The sequence below is a fragment of the Arvicola amphibius genome, chromosome 6 (genome assembly GCF_903992535.2).
Source record: "Arvicola amphibius chromosome 6, mArvAmp1.2, whole genome shotgun sequence".
Classification (NCBI taxonomy): domain Eukaryota; kingdom Metazoa; phylum Chordata; class Mammalia; order Rodentia; family Cricetidae; genus Arvicola; species Arvicola amphibius.
Window position 1 is genome coordinate 120,074,796 of NC_052052.2, and position 15,146 is coordinate 120,089,941.

General features: G+C 42.8%; 1 protein-coding gene across 1 annotated transcript in view; it reads right to left on the reverse strand.

Moving 5' to 3' along the window:
- Positions 1 to 3,790: 3,790 nt before the first annotated feature.
- The window catches only part of Pou6f2 (POU class 6 homeobox 2), a 472,454-nt gene continuing 461,098 nt past the window's right edge, over positions 3,791 to 15,146 (reverse strand). Inside the window, exons 9-10 of the mRNA XM_038334628.1 lie at positions 7,425 to 7,593; positions 3,791 to 4,295 (exon numbers count right to left, since the gene is read on the reverse strand). Coding sequence (XP_038190556.1) covers positions 3,791 to 4,295; positions 7,425 to 7,593 — 674 coding nt within the window. The remainder of the gene's footprint in view (positions 4,296 to 7,424; positions 7,594 to 15,146) is intronic.

Consider the following 15,146-nt stretch of genomic DNA (forward strand, 5'->3'; position numbering starts at 1 on the left):
CTTTGGTTTCAAGGTTAGAACAAGTCAGGAGCTTTTCAATATCCCGTTTGGCTTCTTGGTCACAAGTCTGTCATGTCAGTATCTCGTCATGATGATTTTTTTTCTTCCCAGAACAACCCAGTCTTTTCCTGTCCTCTCTCCTACTGCCTGCTCCAGGCATGGAGAAGTAGATTTCTTCGCAGTGTCTCATTAAGTGACCCTGGTGACCAGTCTAGATCACAGCACAGAGGACAAAATCATGAAAAAGAAAGCTTAAAAAAATCACTTTTCAACAACGAATAAGCCAATGTGCCTCACACAATGTCAAGTTGAAGACGAGCAAATCACATGACAAAAAGCTCATTACAAAATATCTTCCAAACAGATTTTACAGTCAGACATGGAAATAAAAATCAATTTCCTTTCTCGCCATTGTTTGTATGCTTGATCATTAACTGGGTACAAGCAGAGTGCTGAGGTAAACATGGATGAGCAGTTTGTGATTTTCTTTTTCTTAAAATAGGAACAGTTTAGTATTGCAAGATTGTCAGCAACATTTAGCCATATCTACACAATGTGCATATACCTACACATACTGAGCTTTGGTCCAGCGTAGAGAAGAGAGCAAAGGCAATTGGATTTCTTTTTGGTTACAGCTTGAGTTCTTTGATACGCCTCCACTTGTTTTGTTCTGCTTCCCACAGCTCCTTCTGCTTTTTGTTCTCCTTTGTGTTGTGTTGTGTGTGTAACTGTGTGATCACGACATAAAGAGTCCAACACTTGCAAAGGCAAGTGAAACTTTTAACTATTCAAAATATCTTTTTGGTTGAAAGAGAAAACAACCCCGCGAGCAAGTGTAAAATACAATATTGGCTGTCATTTCTCATCAATGATGAAGAAAATGAAGATGACAACGATTTAAAGAATGTGTGAGAAAGATTACAGAAGCTTGAAATAACAATGCGTATGCCCAAAGTGGCTTTTACTTTTTGTTGGTGGCAACCTTAACCTTCAGTTCATGGAAACATAAAAGACACTTAGATGTTATTGGCGTATGAAGTTGTTTACCAAAGGAAATAAGAAATGTCTAATAAAACTAAGCAGTAGGTGTGGTCCTGAAGGCTTGTGTGTTCCCAAGTACAGTTTATATTCCTAAGAATCTGTTCAGGCATCTTTTTTGCCTTGTAGCAAAAAATTCATCAGTAAAAAAATCAATATAAGAAGCATTACAACACTATATAAATAATTTATAAAACAATACAAAATTATAAAACTATAAAAAAATCACTGCACATGAATAGTTTTACAACCATGGGATGAATTCACTTCTTTTTTTGTTCTACTCCAGGTGATTAATTTTATATTTTTACTATCCTAGTTATGCTCTCCCAAGTATAGATCTCAGAACTGAGCAGACCTCATATGCCTGCTGCCCGTTCACATTTAAACATTTAACACCCATCATAGGTTATCTTGTTAACTTCTCTTCTTGGGGAGCTTTTCTTGATGGAATTTGGAGCAGGTCCTAGGAGAATACAAAATCTGTTTTACTCAGTAAAGTTTTCGGTTTCTGGGTTGCTGGTATCTGTGCGGTTTTTGCAGTGGTGACATGCTACCATGATGTTGGCACTGATCGGGCTGGTTGTGGTCCAATTAGCATCAGACTGGCGGCACAGAAACACTTTGATTAATGACACTCTCACTTCCAGGATTATTGTTACTTAGTTTCCTTGTTGGAACTTTATGGTTGCTGATTGAACCAGCTGAGGGAACTGTTACATTGCTCTATTTTCGTAACCAGCAAAGGAGCCAACACAACGAAAAACTAGAACCCTGGGTGGGAGGCGTGTGCTAGGGGAAGGGAATCATGGTCTTTGTGATCAACTGGGCAACAGGAGGTGGGGTTTCTCTTTACCTTTCATGATTTGCCTCTAGACAGTAAAGGAGCATGCTTTTTAATTACTCATGAATATTTACATTTTGACAATGAGCAAATCGATGATTCTCTTTTGCCTTCTTTGATAGAACCCTCTACCTTCATCTGGATGAAAACATTTGCGGAGCCTAGGACTTTCTTGCCCTTCCATCCTCCCCCTTAGTCCATTCTGTGGGCTTCTTGGGTCTCAATGGCCCATGCCTTGGGGAAGTTCTTTTAAAAAAATGAATTAATATACTGGTTCTAATAGTGAAGGCTTTTCTGCTATGTTTTATGAGCTGCTTCTGTATATTTTTCCTTTCTTGGAGGATCTTTTTGCTAATACTTCTTTTCTAGTCAAGAAGTCCGAGCCCAATTCCAATAGCTTAATTTTGCCTGTCACATTTCTGCCCCATTTATAAATTCAAGAACAGTTGTACCCCAGCTCCAAATGTCTGCCAACACTGTTTGATGAAGGAGGTCGCAGACAAGGTGAGGCTAACAGGATATTTGGCAGCCCCTAACAATCTAGGGCACCGTCATTTTCTTTGTGGCTTGTCTATTTGTGCAAGGTGGATGGGTATGAACATGCTTATGTGTGTGTGTGTGTGTGTGCTTGTGTGTGTGTTGGTTGAAACCTTGAGACATTTCTTTGGCTATCAGACTTCTGAGAGAAATTGCTTTGAGCAGAAGCAAAACACAGATGTAAGTATTGAACCATATGTGCAGCTTATGTTTATATTACAGAATTAGTTTTTATCAGCTCTCCACAAGTGTAGCTAGCAGACTGAGAAAAATCTCAATCTCCGGTGTGGACTGTGAGCACAATTACAGCCTCTGCTGGTGTTGACAGTCACTCAGCAAAGCCCTAGTTATTCTGGAGTCTTCCCTGCATCTCTGCAGGATTGGAGTGGAAAAATACACCTTTTCTTCTCACTTCTGCTACCTTCCTGAAGATCCCAGGAGCCCCGTGAGAGGGAGGTGGAGAAATAAGGAAGAAAGGGAGGTGTGAACTCCATTATCTTTCTCAAACCAACAGCTCACAATGAGAAGAACTGCCATGGATGCTTTGGCACACAATTCAGGTTGCCCCCAACCCCAATCAAAGCAAAGCAAAAGGAAATAACACAATTTAGGAAAACAAAAACCAACAAAACAAAAACTCACTTCTGCTAAGAAACACATTGCTAGCGAGTGAGCCATACAGAATGATTTCAAAAACATCCCTGGTGGCAGAGACAACCGGTAAGAAAGATGGGAGAAAGCAGGCTTCCTGCTTTTTTGTTGGTACAAATGTAAAAATTCAAACCCCAGCTTTACAGGCCGAGGCAAGTAGACCAACAGCGTTCGCAGTGTTTCTGACTTTGGTAACTAGGTTTTGCAATGATCAGCACTTCGTCCCTGAAGGGATGCGGCCCTCCTCCAGGTGGCAGGCTTGCATTCGCTTTGAACAGATAGAAGTTTGTGGTGGTGACTTGTGGTGGTTGTTTTGTTTTGTTTTGTTTTTTGGTTTCGTTTTTTTTCTTTTTCCTTAAAAGGTGTTTACATTTTCATCATATACAGAAAAAAGTAAGTGGATATTTGGTTTGCTTTAAAAAACTGGCATCACGGAGACAGGTGGGGGAGGGAATGATCCTACCATATACTCCTTCCGTGTGATGTATTTCCTGTTTAAAAATTTAAAATTTCCTTTTCTTCTTCTTTTTGGAAAGCCAACAGACATGTATAAACCATCCTGCCCATTTGTTAGTTTTTTTTTTTCTTTTTCCTTTTCCTTTTGAGTCTTTTACATACAAGGGAAATGATGACTGGGGGTGTCTTTAATCCTTCTTTCTTTTTTTGTGGAGATTCAGGGTAGTTTCTGCGGTGATTCCTTCTGACCATGGATGGGTGTGTCTAGCAGTTTTCTTCAGGCGAGTCGGCTAAGGGCTCCAGCGGGACCGCTGAAGTGGGCTCATGTTGCTTTAAGCGCTTAATTGTGTTCTTCAGGGCTTGTCTCTTATTGCAGAACCAAACTCTAACTACTTCCCGGTCATAGTTTAGCTTCTCAGCAATCTCGGTCATTTCCTGCCCTGAGGGGTGTGTGTTCTTCTCAAAGTGGGCATTGAGGATCTCAAGGGCCTGGGGTGTGAAGGAGGTGCGCCGCTTGCGCTTTTTGGATGGCTCACTCCCAATAAACTCCGTGAGGTTCTGCATACCTGCTCGATGGCGGGCCTCAGCCTCAGCCATCCACCGCTCAAGCACCGGCTTGATCTTCTGGGCACTTTTAGGGGTGATGTCCAGCTTTTCAAACCTGGCAGGATACAAAAGGCCAGGGTTCAGTTTGGCTGTCAGACTGCTAGCTATAGTGTTCTCTTGGGCTTCCTGTGGTAGGAAAAAGTGGCTTCTCAGGATGGTGTGTCTGGGGGGAGAATTGAGAAAGAACAGTCTTACACTGAGTCCTCTGCCAGGGTGGGCCTCCTGCCTGCCTGCCTGATTGCCTGGCAGGGTGAATTTACTCCAGATTAGCAGCCAGCTGCAAGGTAGCCAGCCCTGTCCCAGCCAGCACCCACCCTCCCAGCGAACTCCATGCCAGCCATGCAGATCCCCGAGCACACGGACAGGGGAGGGGGGAAAAAAGGCACCGGCACACACTATGGAAACACAAGCAACTCGCAGGCCTTTTATCTCTAAACTCTGAGATCTAAGCTGCCTTCTCGGCTGTTCCCGGCTTTATTTTCCCAGCCCTCAGAATTCTTAAGGCAGACATTAACCACAAAAGTGACATTCACGATAACAGTTGTCATATTCTTTTACTTAAAATGATGGTGCTTTGCATTTGGGTTTCCTCTCTATTGTGTTGGTTTTGAAAAATGTTACAGCTGTTGTCATAGTTTGGTATGGCTTACTGGGCCAAGCTCCTCTTCATGCCTTTCTTTTTATCTCCTCTTGTGTCTTATTTTAACTTCTTTCTCTCTGGTAACAATTTTCCCCATATGTAACTTAACAACATGCCTCCCTGTCCAGGTAAAATACAGACCAGCTGTTACTTTACAGTTCTGGCCTAAACAGCTGGATACATTGTAATTACTATGGAATGCCCCACCCCTGGGTGGGCTTAGGCCACCTCGTGGCTTCCAATCACCCTCCAGTGTAATGGTGCACTTTTGTACCAGGGCATCCTGCTGTGTTTAATGTGGGATATCTGCAAACTGTACTTGAATGATATCATTTTCTGTAAATGAGGTCTTCCATGTATCAATCGTCATCAGCAATTCTTTGCTACATTTACTTTAAAAAATATGAAGCATCCTGGACAAAATTATATAGAGTGTTTTAAAAAGTCCTTCTGGTACTAAAGCCATACTGTCCGTGAAAGGCAAAAGGGGACCAGTTCCTTTTGTTTATTTGTTTCTTTATTCTAAGTCCAAATCCATGTCCCTCTTATTGTCCGCAGTGGAAACAGATTTTTCTCCTTTTTATAAAAGTGTCCCATGTTGTTGAAAAGCAGTCATCTGGTATGGTTTAAGATGCTTGCACAAGGATGAACCAGGACGGCCTTCCTCTGTGCCAGGATCGAATGTTGCAGTGCATCCTTAGATCTCTTTGTTAAGGTGGGCAGCACAGGTTCCATCAAGGGTTTAACTCCGTGGTGCTCCCATCCACACAGAGTTCGAGAAGGCATTTGTTTATTCTGGCAGTTAATATTATTAATGCCTTTGTCACCTGTGGCAGGCTCCCCAAAGCCACCATTGCGACAACTTGCCACCTTCTGCATTTTGCCATCTCTCATCATAAAAGCCTGGGGCTTGAACTTTTGATAGTAACACAATTGGTCTCATAGGGCTGTGGCACCAAGGGGCAGAGCTTGTGAAAGGGACGTCTGGCATATTGGTGTCTCAGTGTGCAGACACTGGTGCAGTCTTTCCCAGTCTTTGAATTCATTGAGACTATCCTAATGCAAAGTCTTGAGACTTATTCATTAATTCATTTGGATAGACACATTCGAAAAAGCATCACTAAAACACTGGAAGCTGGAGAAAGGCCCTGAAGTCCATTGATCTGCTCTGTTGAAGGATACTAACATTTCCAGAAGTCTGCATTCTACAGTAGTTTTGGCTTCCCTCTGGGGAAGACTTAATAAATCAGCATATCTAATTGGAGATGCCCAGGAATCTGTGTGCATGTATGTATGAGTTGAAACATTAGAGAACATTTCAGTCAATAAAAGAAAATCACATTTTAGGGCTAAAATAAGCCAAAGAGGAATTTGACAATGGCAAATTGGCATCAAAATAAAAACCCGTGGCTGCCTTGATCACAAGGCGCCAAGACCAAACAAAATTAATGTCTCCCAACACAGAGAGACTCTATTCCCATCATTGATGCTACTAGTTAGCGTTGATGCTTCTGTACGTGGTGTTTGGAATAACATATACAAGCCTTGATATAAATTTCCCAGCAGTAGTATCCTTGTATAGACTGAATAAAGGTTATTTTCTACAGGGAGGTATCTTATAAGAAAAAACAGTAGGGGAGACCGTAGAACTGAAAGGATCCTATGGTGCTTTTTGTATTTAACAACAATCAATGGGTTTTATGGAAAATCATTGAGCAAAATGTGAGCTGCAAGCTACCACCCCATACTGATGTTATTTATAACCTTAGTCTTAAACTGCAGGAAAAGTACACTTCTGTCCTTTGGGGAATACATTAAAAGTATAAAGAGCAGATAAAAAGACAGCATTTCATGGATCACCAAGAACAAAATCCACTTAAATGAGTTTAGAGTTGGTTTCTTGGCTGTTCCTGATGGAGGAGGACTCCTAAGGCACTGCACAAGAGGAAAAAAGCTCCTACCGAGTGCCTCCGTTCCCTCATGCATAAACATGGGATTAGTGCAACACACATGCATGCGTGGGGGCTGCTCCTGAAGACTTAACCCGGATCAACTCAAACACAACCAAGGCTGGATTCAGTCACGCATTTAATGTGGAGGGAGGGTGTGGGTATAGTTAGATCAGATTCACTACCTGTTTGTAAATATTTAAAACAGGTCTTTTTTCCCTTTCTTCTCTTGTTTTTCTTTCTTTTACCTTCCTTCCCTTCTGCTTATAAAGATGAGTTCGGGCAGGCAAGTTATAAAATTTCCTCCCATGAGACAGTGAAATTTGTTAAAATATGCATTTCATGGGAAACCTTGGAGCCATCTCTGGGGAGTTAACAGTCGCTCAGGATGCCCATGTGTGGACAGGAGTTAGCATTCTCGTCTGGCAGGGGCACAGAGGAGAAAGGAGAGCCCTGCCAGGACAGCTCTTTTCAACCTGTCAGCCTTGGAAGTTCATGGAGTTGATAGGATTTAGGAGACAGAACCCCTCAACTCTTCACTGACACCCCATTTTGCACCGATGTCACCAGTCCCAACACACCACCACCCCATTCATTACCATGCTCTGTCCCTCCAGTTTGCCCACCCCAAGAAGAAGAGCTGAGCTGCAAGAATAAACAAGACCCGGGCTGGCCCGTGTCAGCGGCATGCAGAGCCCGTTACCTGCAGATGGCTGACTGGCTGTATGCGGGGCCCTCTGTGGCACTGAGGGCTTGTCCCACCTGAGTCTGTGTCAGGCCAAGGGACAGGCGTCGGATTTTAAAAGCTTTGGCAAACTCTCGAATCTCCTCCAGATTAACCCCGTCCACCTCACCCGCTGCCGTTTGAGGATCTGTGGAGATGTTTTTAAAATAGGATCAAGACGTCAACACAAAGCCTGTCAGGATGTTTATCACCGAGCCGCCATAGAGCAATGGAGAAATCACCACAGTACCGTCTCTGTCTCTCATCCTTTAGTACACGTTCCTCCTTCAAGGACCCCCTAGCCCAGATAAAGCCACTCCTGTTTACCCTGCCCCTTCCCAAAGCCAGAGCACACTTCTTTAGGGTTTAACAACAGAAGCCAGCAAGGGGAGGAAACTCTTGCTAGAGGGATTCAGCCCTACTTTGTTGGTAAGCCCATTCATACACTGGGCAAAAATATAAACACAAGGGGCTTTCTGTTTGAAATGTATTAATTGGAATTCTCCATGCTAACCATCGCCCGGGAAGGAAAAGCCACTTGGTGTTTTCTTTCACCTGATTGCCATGTAGCCAGGCTAATAGATGGTAATCTTGCCTCATTTCTTATGTTCGCATTCACCCTCAGAAGAGCATGGTTATGAAGCTGTGAGAATAATATTGTCTTTTTTCCCCATAGCGCTTTACCCTCGCAGCTGCCTTTGTCTCCTGAAAGGGCACATAATAAAAAACTGCCTACCACAGGAAGGCTCCTTTGGTGCCGGATAACGCGGTCAATTTAGGACTTATCAAGGGAAATGACACAACAGCTGGAGAATGAAACTTTCTCCCCCCTGGCTACTGATCCCTGGATAAATGAAAGCGTTCACCAAGCTGGAGCCAGCATGGGCTGGGCCTGGTGGGAGATTTCAGTGCAGCTCAATGCTGCCTGTAGCGAAGCTGGTCCTGCTGCAAGCCATCCCTATTGTTCTTCGCCTCGCTCTTCTGACTTAGCTGAAAGTTGTCCTTCCTCTTTCTGCACAGCAACCCATCAATTTCAGAGAATTTCTGTTCTTGTCCCAGGACTGTGGTCGACTGTGTTAGTCTTCTGGGTTCAGCGCTATATACTCCCTGGCTGTTACTGAAAGAAATATTTGCGTCCTCAGTGACAGTTTAAAAAATGCTTTTAAATAAGAAAGACGTGTCCGTGGGGGAAGGGCCTGGAGTACTGTGGGCAGCTCCTCTGGGTATGGGGGCCGTGTGGGGAGTGATCCTTCCAGGCTGTGGAAAATGTACTGCTAATTGAAGGAGGGACACAGATACACATTACACAATTGTCTTCACATTAAAAACAAACCTCTGGCCAGGCATCGTAGCCCATGCGTGTGGTGCTGAAGCAAGAGTTTTGACCTCCAGTCCAAGGCAAGGGCGGCTCAGGAAGACTGTTTAAGGAGTCCTTAAAATTTTTGTAGCACTAGGTCCTCACTTCCTTGCGGAGAGATTAGAGAGTGGTTTGGCCCGATGCCTTCAGCTTGTAAGTAGTTTTAGGCGACTCCTAGTTTCTGAGTGGAGTGGGAGGCATGTACTCACAGTTTTTTTTTTTTTTGGACTGAGGTCCAGTACTAATGCATGAAAATCTTACAGAAAAATGACAGAAAGTCATCAGGAACTGGTGGTAGGAGAGTCACTGGGGATCTAAACCACACTTGAGGGCAGGGACCATGCCCAGCAGTTGATGACCAATGTGAAACAAACTCAGTGGAATGTTTGGGGGCTTTTTGCTGTTTTTTTTTTCTATACAGGTCTTTTGCATATGTATTATGATTTCCGATTTTTGTGTTTCTATGGAATTTCTCTGTGAGTGAATGTGTGTCTCTGTGTCTATATTTCTTGCGATTTTTGTTTGGCTCTTTTGCTTCTGTTTGTTTGTTTTGTCCTATTCTGGTTTGTTTGTTCTAATTTTATCATTATTTTGCAGATGCCTGTTTGTTTTCTAATAAGAGAGCGAAACGGCATAGATGTGTGTGGGAGGGAAGGTGGGGAGAATCTTGGAGGGATTGGGGGAGGGAAAACCATAATCAGAATATGCTATATGGAAAGATTTATTTAAATAAAAATGGAAAAGAAAATACAAAAGAAAACAAAAATGGGCAGTGTGATTCAACTCCAGGTATGCAGAGAAGGGAAGAGGGACAGGAAAGGTCATCTTCTCAGAGAATGTAAGGCACACAGGCTGGAGAAGGAACTCATCTAAGTGATGAGCATCACCGAGACTGTGTGTATGGCAGGACTCCGTGGGTTGTTTATAAAGTTGCTTTGGATGAGATGACTTAAAATCCATCTTTTTCTACACTGCCCTCAATTTCTTTCTAGAAATCTGACATTTAGTTAATGAAAGGCGTTTGAGTGTTTTGTGGTGAAGACTGGCCTCTGAATTTTAAAGCCCACCAGCATAGTGGTATGGGATGGTTCTCAGGGTTTACAAAGAATTCTGGGAGACCACATGTGCACACATCTGCCTCTACCTCTTGTCTTAGTTACTCATTAAACTATCCCAGAATTAGGAGCTGCAAATGAATACTGCAGGAGACTCACACATATTTGGAATTAGCTGCCAACAATATAAAAAGGAAGTTTAAAGACGAAGCAAGATTTTGGTGTTCTTCCCAGGCGGAGGACCTACATCGTCAGCGGTTGTGTCTAGTCACCTGGAATGGATACCCACTGTGCCTCACCCCCCTTCTCAGCTCCCCTCACATTGGCTGTGAGCTGCCAGCCTGAGTTTAGACTAGGCATTCTTGCTGCTTGGTTCTGGGGCTTAAGCAGGACGTAATAGTTATTAAAGTGGCTGTCGTCACCATAGGCCACAGCACGCAAACAGGACAGATTCATAGCAAATCTATGTGGAAAAGCAAGCAAGAAAAAGTCAGGGTGGAAGGAAGAATCATTTTATAATCTTCTTTGGTTTGCTTGTTTTCATTTTTGTTTTTTGAGACAGAGTTTCTTTGTGTAGTGTTGAAGCCTGTCCTGGCACCCGATCTATTCAGGCTGGCCTTGAACTCACAGAGATCCACCTGCCTCTGCCTTCCAAGTGCTGATTAAAGGCTTGTGTCACCACTGCCTGACTGAAGGAAGAATTATTAGGCTTAAGAAAAGGTTCAAAAAGTCTACTTGCAAAAGGAGAGAGGTAAAAAATTAGCAGCGGAGGAATACTGATTTAGAATAGAGATGGACACTGGCTGGTACAGGGGGAAGAAAAGATTGACCTAGTCTCTTCCAGAGGTGGTGAAGTGTCTGGCAGCCTTGCATGTAACCATGGACATTTAAAACTCAAAACTTAAAAAACAAAAAACAAAAAAATAAATATAAAAGGAAGTCAGAGACTTTCCTTGTACAGACATGGCTTTTAAAATGACACTTTTCTTAATTTGACAGGCTTGAGTCATCTGTGGGGGAGGGACACATTTTACAGGTGGTCCAGGTATTCTGATAGGGGGATCTTCCTGCTCTTTCATGCATGTTGTCTGATCTTCTTCTTTTACCTTTGCTGAGTCTGGCTGTGGCATCCTCTTTACGCCACCGCTTTTCTGGGTCCGTTCATGCTCTCATCCTGCATGCTTCGTGGTACAGAAAATTTGCTTGCTCATCAGACTGACAAGGCAGACAGGCCTGGCGAGGAGGAGCTCCTGAGAAGGTCTCCCACCTCTTTCTTTCCTTCTGCACTGCATCTGAGAATAGCAAAGCAATTGAGTCTGTGGGATGGGAAGGCCAGTGGTCTGTGATGGGGGAGAAAGTTTTCTGTCAAAGTAGATACCTCAGTGGGAAATAACCCTTTGGCTTTTACTTGTGACATCTCTAGATTACCCAAAATCAGTTGAGTTAAGCAATGAGCAGTCTACATCACTACCGATGCTGCCAGCGCACACAGCACTGCAGTGTGGGTAAGCTTAGGATGTGGTCAGCACGTTTAGGTAAATGCGTCCTCTCACCTTTTTCCTTTCTTATCTCCTCTCTAGATCATATCTCCTTGCTAATTCCTGAGCCTTGGAACTAAACCTGTTCACTTGATTGTGAAGGGTTTGTTGGTTTTGTTCATTATTGTATCACTGAAAATAATAAGAGTTAAAAAGAACACTCTGGATGCTGAGATTTCATATACTGAGGAGTCTTGGTGTGGATGCTTAGATACCTATGGAGAGTTCAGAGAAGGAAGTCCCTGTTATACACCCAATGTCTTCCATGAGGCTCTAATGAGCAGGCTTATAGTTTTTATAGAAAGCTTTAGGGGGCTTTACATAAACAGATGGTAAAGAGAAGTGTGTGTGTGTGTGTGTGTGTGTGCGTGCGTGTGCGTGCGCGTGCGGGCGTGCGTGCGCGTGTGCATACATTTGCCTGCACTTGCAACTCACAACAATGTTCTCTGCCTTTCAAGTATTGTGTTTATCCATGTGACCCACTATACCCAGGAATAAGAAGAATTTTTTTGTTTTTTTGAAATTTACACAGGGTGAGGTCTGGACCAAGGTCTGGAAGGAGAACTCAGCATCTCTGTGCAATTTGCTGATTGACAAAAGATGTGAGTTACTTGGCTTTCTTTATATTAGTGTTCTTACAAAGTTTGGCTAGTAAAAGGCACTGCATGGTTTGCCCCACAGAAGTCTCCTCATCCAGAGAGGGAGCCATCTTTGGACACCGTTAGCTTTTTCTTGATTATCTGTCCCGCAGGAGAGGCCTCGGACATTGGAAGGACACTGTCGGTGTTTCTTCGGTGTTCATAACTGCTCAGATGGCCATGTTGCTGTGCTTGTGCCTCAAAGTTGTTCTCACACTGTCTGACTGTTGTACTTTGGCAACAGTTCTCCTTGGCTAAGGGATATCTTTTTCTGCTTGAGGAGGAGAAAAAGATATGCGTGTGGTGAACGGAAGCTTCCCCAGAGCATAGCTTTAACCCTCAGCCTAGCTCAGAGTGTCACATCCCACAGTGTTGAAGCAAGATTAACCCGGCTTCAATTCTCTTGTTCCTAGGGGAAGTTAGTCTTGAAGATGATCTGAGGTCAGTTTGACTGGGATCACAAGAAGCATCTTCAGGGTTTTCCCAGAGTGGGTCCAGCAGCTCTAGCCAGAAACCTAGAGGAGAGTTTCTCTGGATGGACGAGGAAGTGGTGGTCCTTTTATAGAAGCTGTCCAAGATTAAATAAGCCCTGCATACAGAATACAGGCCAAAAGGATTAGCAGTATTGGCCAGAGTCCACCCAAAAAATGGCCATGTAGCTACACAGGGGATCATGTAGCCCTGGTTCTGTGAAGGAATCACAAGGGATTTAAGGAACAATGGACATGGAGTTTTGCAGTGACTCAAAAGTGTAGTGATAGTTGCCACATCAAATCCAGAATGCAAAGACAGAGAAATCAAAGAGATTTTCATGGAGATGAAGTGCAGGCTGATTGAGAAGAAACGTGTTTTGTAGACTCTGGTGCATAGTGCCTGAGCCCATGTGGAACTGGGGGATTGGGATACACCAAGACTGTTGTTTAATTTTTTTTTTTTAGCTCTGCCTTGCCGTTAGCCTTGATATTTATGTACAGTCATGTTGCTAAGTAGTTGAACATTCCACACATCAACATCATTCTGCTATGATTCCCTGCTTATAGAATTGTTATAGGCATGAAATACATCTTTAACGAAGTCGCCAAAAGCATGAATGAAAATCTTAGCGAAACAGAACAAGTGTCAGCTTTCAGCATCTTCTCATAGCACACAGTGGGGGTGCTTACCCTGTAGCTCCAAGAAATGAGACTCCATCAGAGAATGAGGATGTGGCTTGGGAGAGGCCCTTGCATCATGACCACGTCACTGGCTGTATCAGAGATTTCTCTGTGCTGTAAACTGACTCCATCTTTATGATTCTGCTTTAGTTTTGAGACAGTAACCAGCACTCTTTTGCTAGCAGTGACGTTTACAAGCCAAGTTTCTAAACAGTATATGGAGACTAGTAAGTAATAAAAACCACACCCACCAGCAGTCAAAACCTCAAAATCTCCTTATTTAAAATTAATTCACTGAAAATATCAAGCCGGGCTGGAAGTTTTAAAAGTCATTTATTTGATTTTTCTTCTAGAGTTTCTATAAGTCCAGTTTAGAGTTGGGGAGATTGCTTAGTAGTTTAAGCTCTTGCTTAAGCATAGTGATCCCCAGAACCCATGTACCATGAACCAAGGTGGGCATGGGATATTGTCTGCAATTCTAGTCCCAGAGTGAATGCAAAGATAGGCAGAGCAAGCCAACCAGTGAAGCTAGCCATACCTTTGAGTTCTGGCTTTGATTGAGATATCTCGCCTTACTGAGTAAGGTGGAAGATCTACCAAGGAAGATTCTGGATATTAACCTCTCTCTCTCTCTCTCTCTCTCTCTCTCTGTCTCTCTGTCTCTCTCTCACACACATTCACATGTACTTGTACATACATATGCACCCATATACAAGTGAACAAGTACGCACACATCACATACATATGAAAAAATGAAAAAAAAAAGCCCAGCTAATAGAAACACTGTCTATCTGTGAGAGCCCTGGAAACTTAGCAAGGTTAAGGGAAGGGTGTCAGGGCTACAAGGTTTTAACTAGGATGCTTATTTGGTTACTCAGAGCTCAGATGTGGAATTCTTCACGTATGAAGGTCATTTGATCATTACAAGGGATTAGCTTGATATTATTTTACCTGTAGTGAGTAAGATATTTTAATACTAATTTTTAATCTAGGGAAGGTTGGACAATATCCTCTTTGACTAACTATAATTCTGATAAAAGTTTGTGTGATATTGTCATACAAATATGTTCTTGGTCTTAGTGCATTGTGCTAGAATATAGTTCTTAAAACTCTTATAGTATCCTAAATAATTATAGGGATGCCATGATCCTTACTTGAAGATTTGCCTTTTTGGTTCCCAACACAGACTTTCTAAACTCTTGGAATTTCTTGGATGATAGTAATATATTTTTGTCCTAACTAGGTGACTATTAGTTGGCTCCTGGATAGCTTTAGGAAGAAGTTGGTCATTAGAGAAACAAGCTACGATAAAAATCTAGGGTGATAAGGGCTGGAGATTGAGTTAATAATCAACCATGTTTATATGATCAAGACTTCCACAAAAATCCCTGGACTACAGGGTTGAAAGAGCCTCTGGGCTTGCGAGCATACCCATTGTGTGTGTGTGTGTGTGTGTGTGTGTGTGTGTGTGTATGTGTGTGTGTGTGTGTGTGAGAGAGAGAGAGAGAGAGAGAGAGAGAGAGAGAGAGAGAGAGAGAGAGAGAGAGAGAGAGAAAGAGGGCCTGATTTCACAGGATGAGAAGGTCCTGCACTCAGATCTTTCCAGACTTTATCCTGTGCACTTCTTGCTGAGTGCAAAAAGTGCTGATAAGGCTATATTCTTTATCATGTGTCTCATAACACATCAGTAAACATGTTTCTCTGAAATAAGCCATTGTAGCAAATTACTGAGCTGGAAGCGATATCGGCTATAAATATGTGAATCATGCATTTCTTTTGTCATTGGGTTTTGATACAGAAGAGAGCACACCTATAATGGTTGTAAGTTCACACCGGGTTTATGCATTCTGATGTCCACTGGTGTTATTCGACTCTCTCATGCAAAGAGGATCTACAGTTGAAAAACAACTATTAATCTTAAATATTTTACATTGATATGAATTTTAGTTTATTGATAAA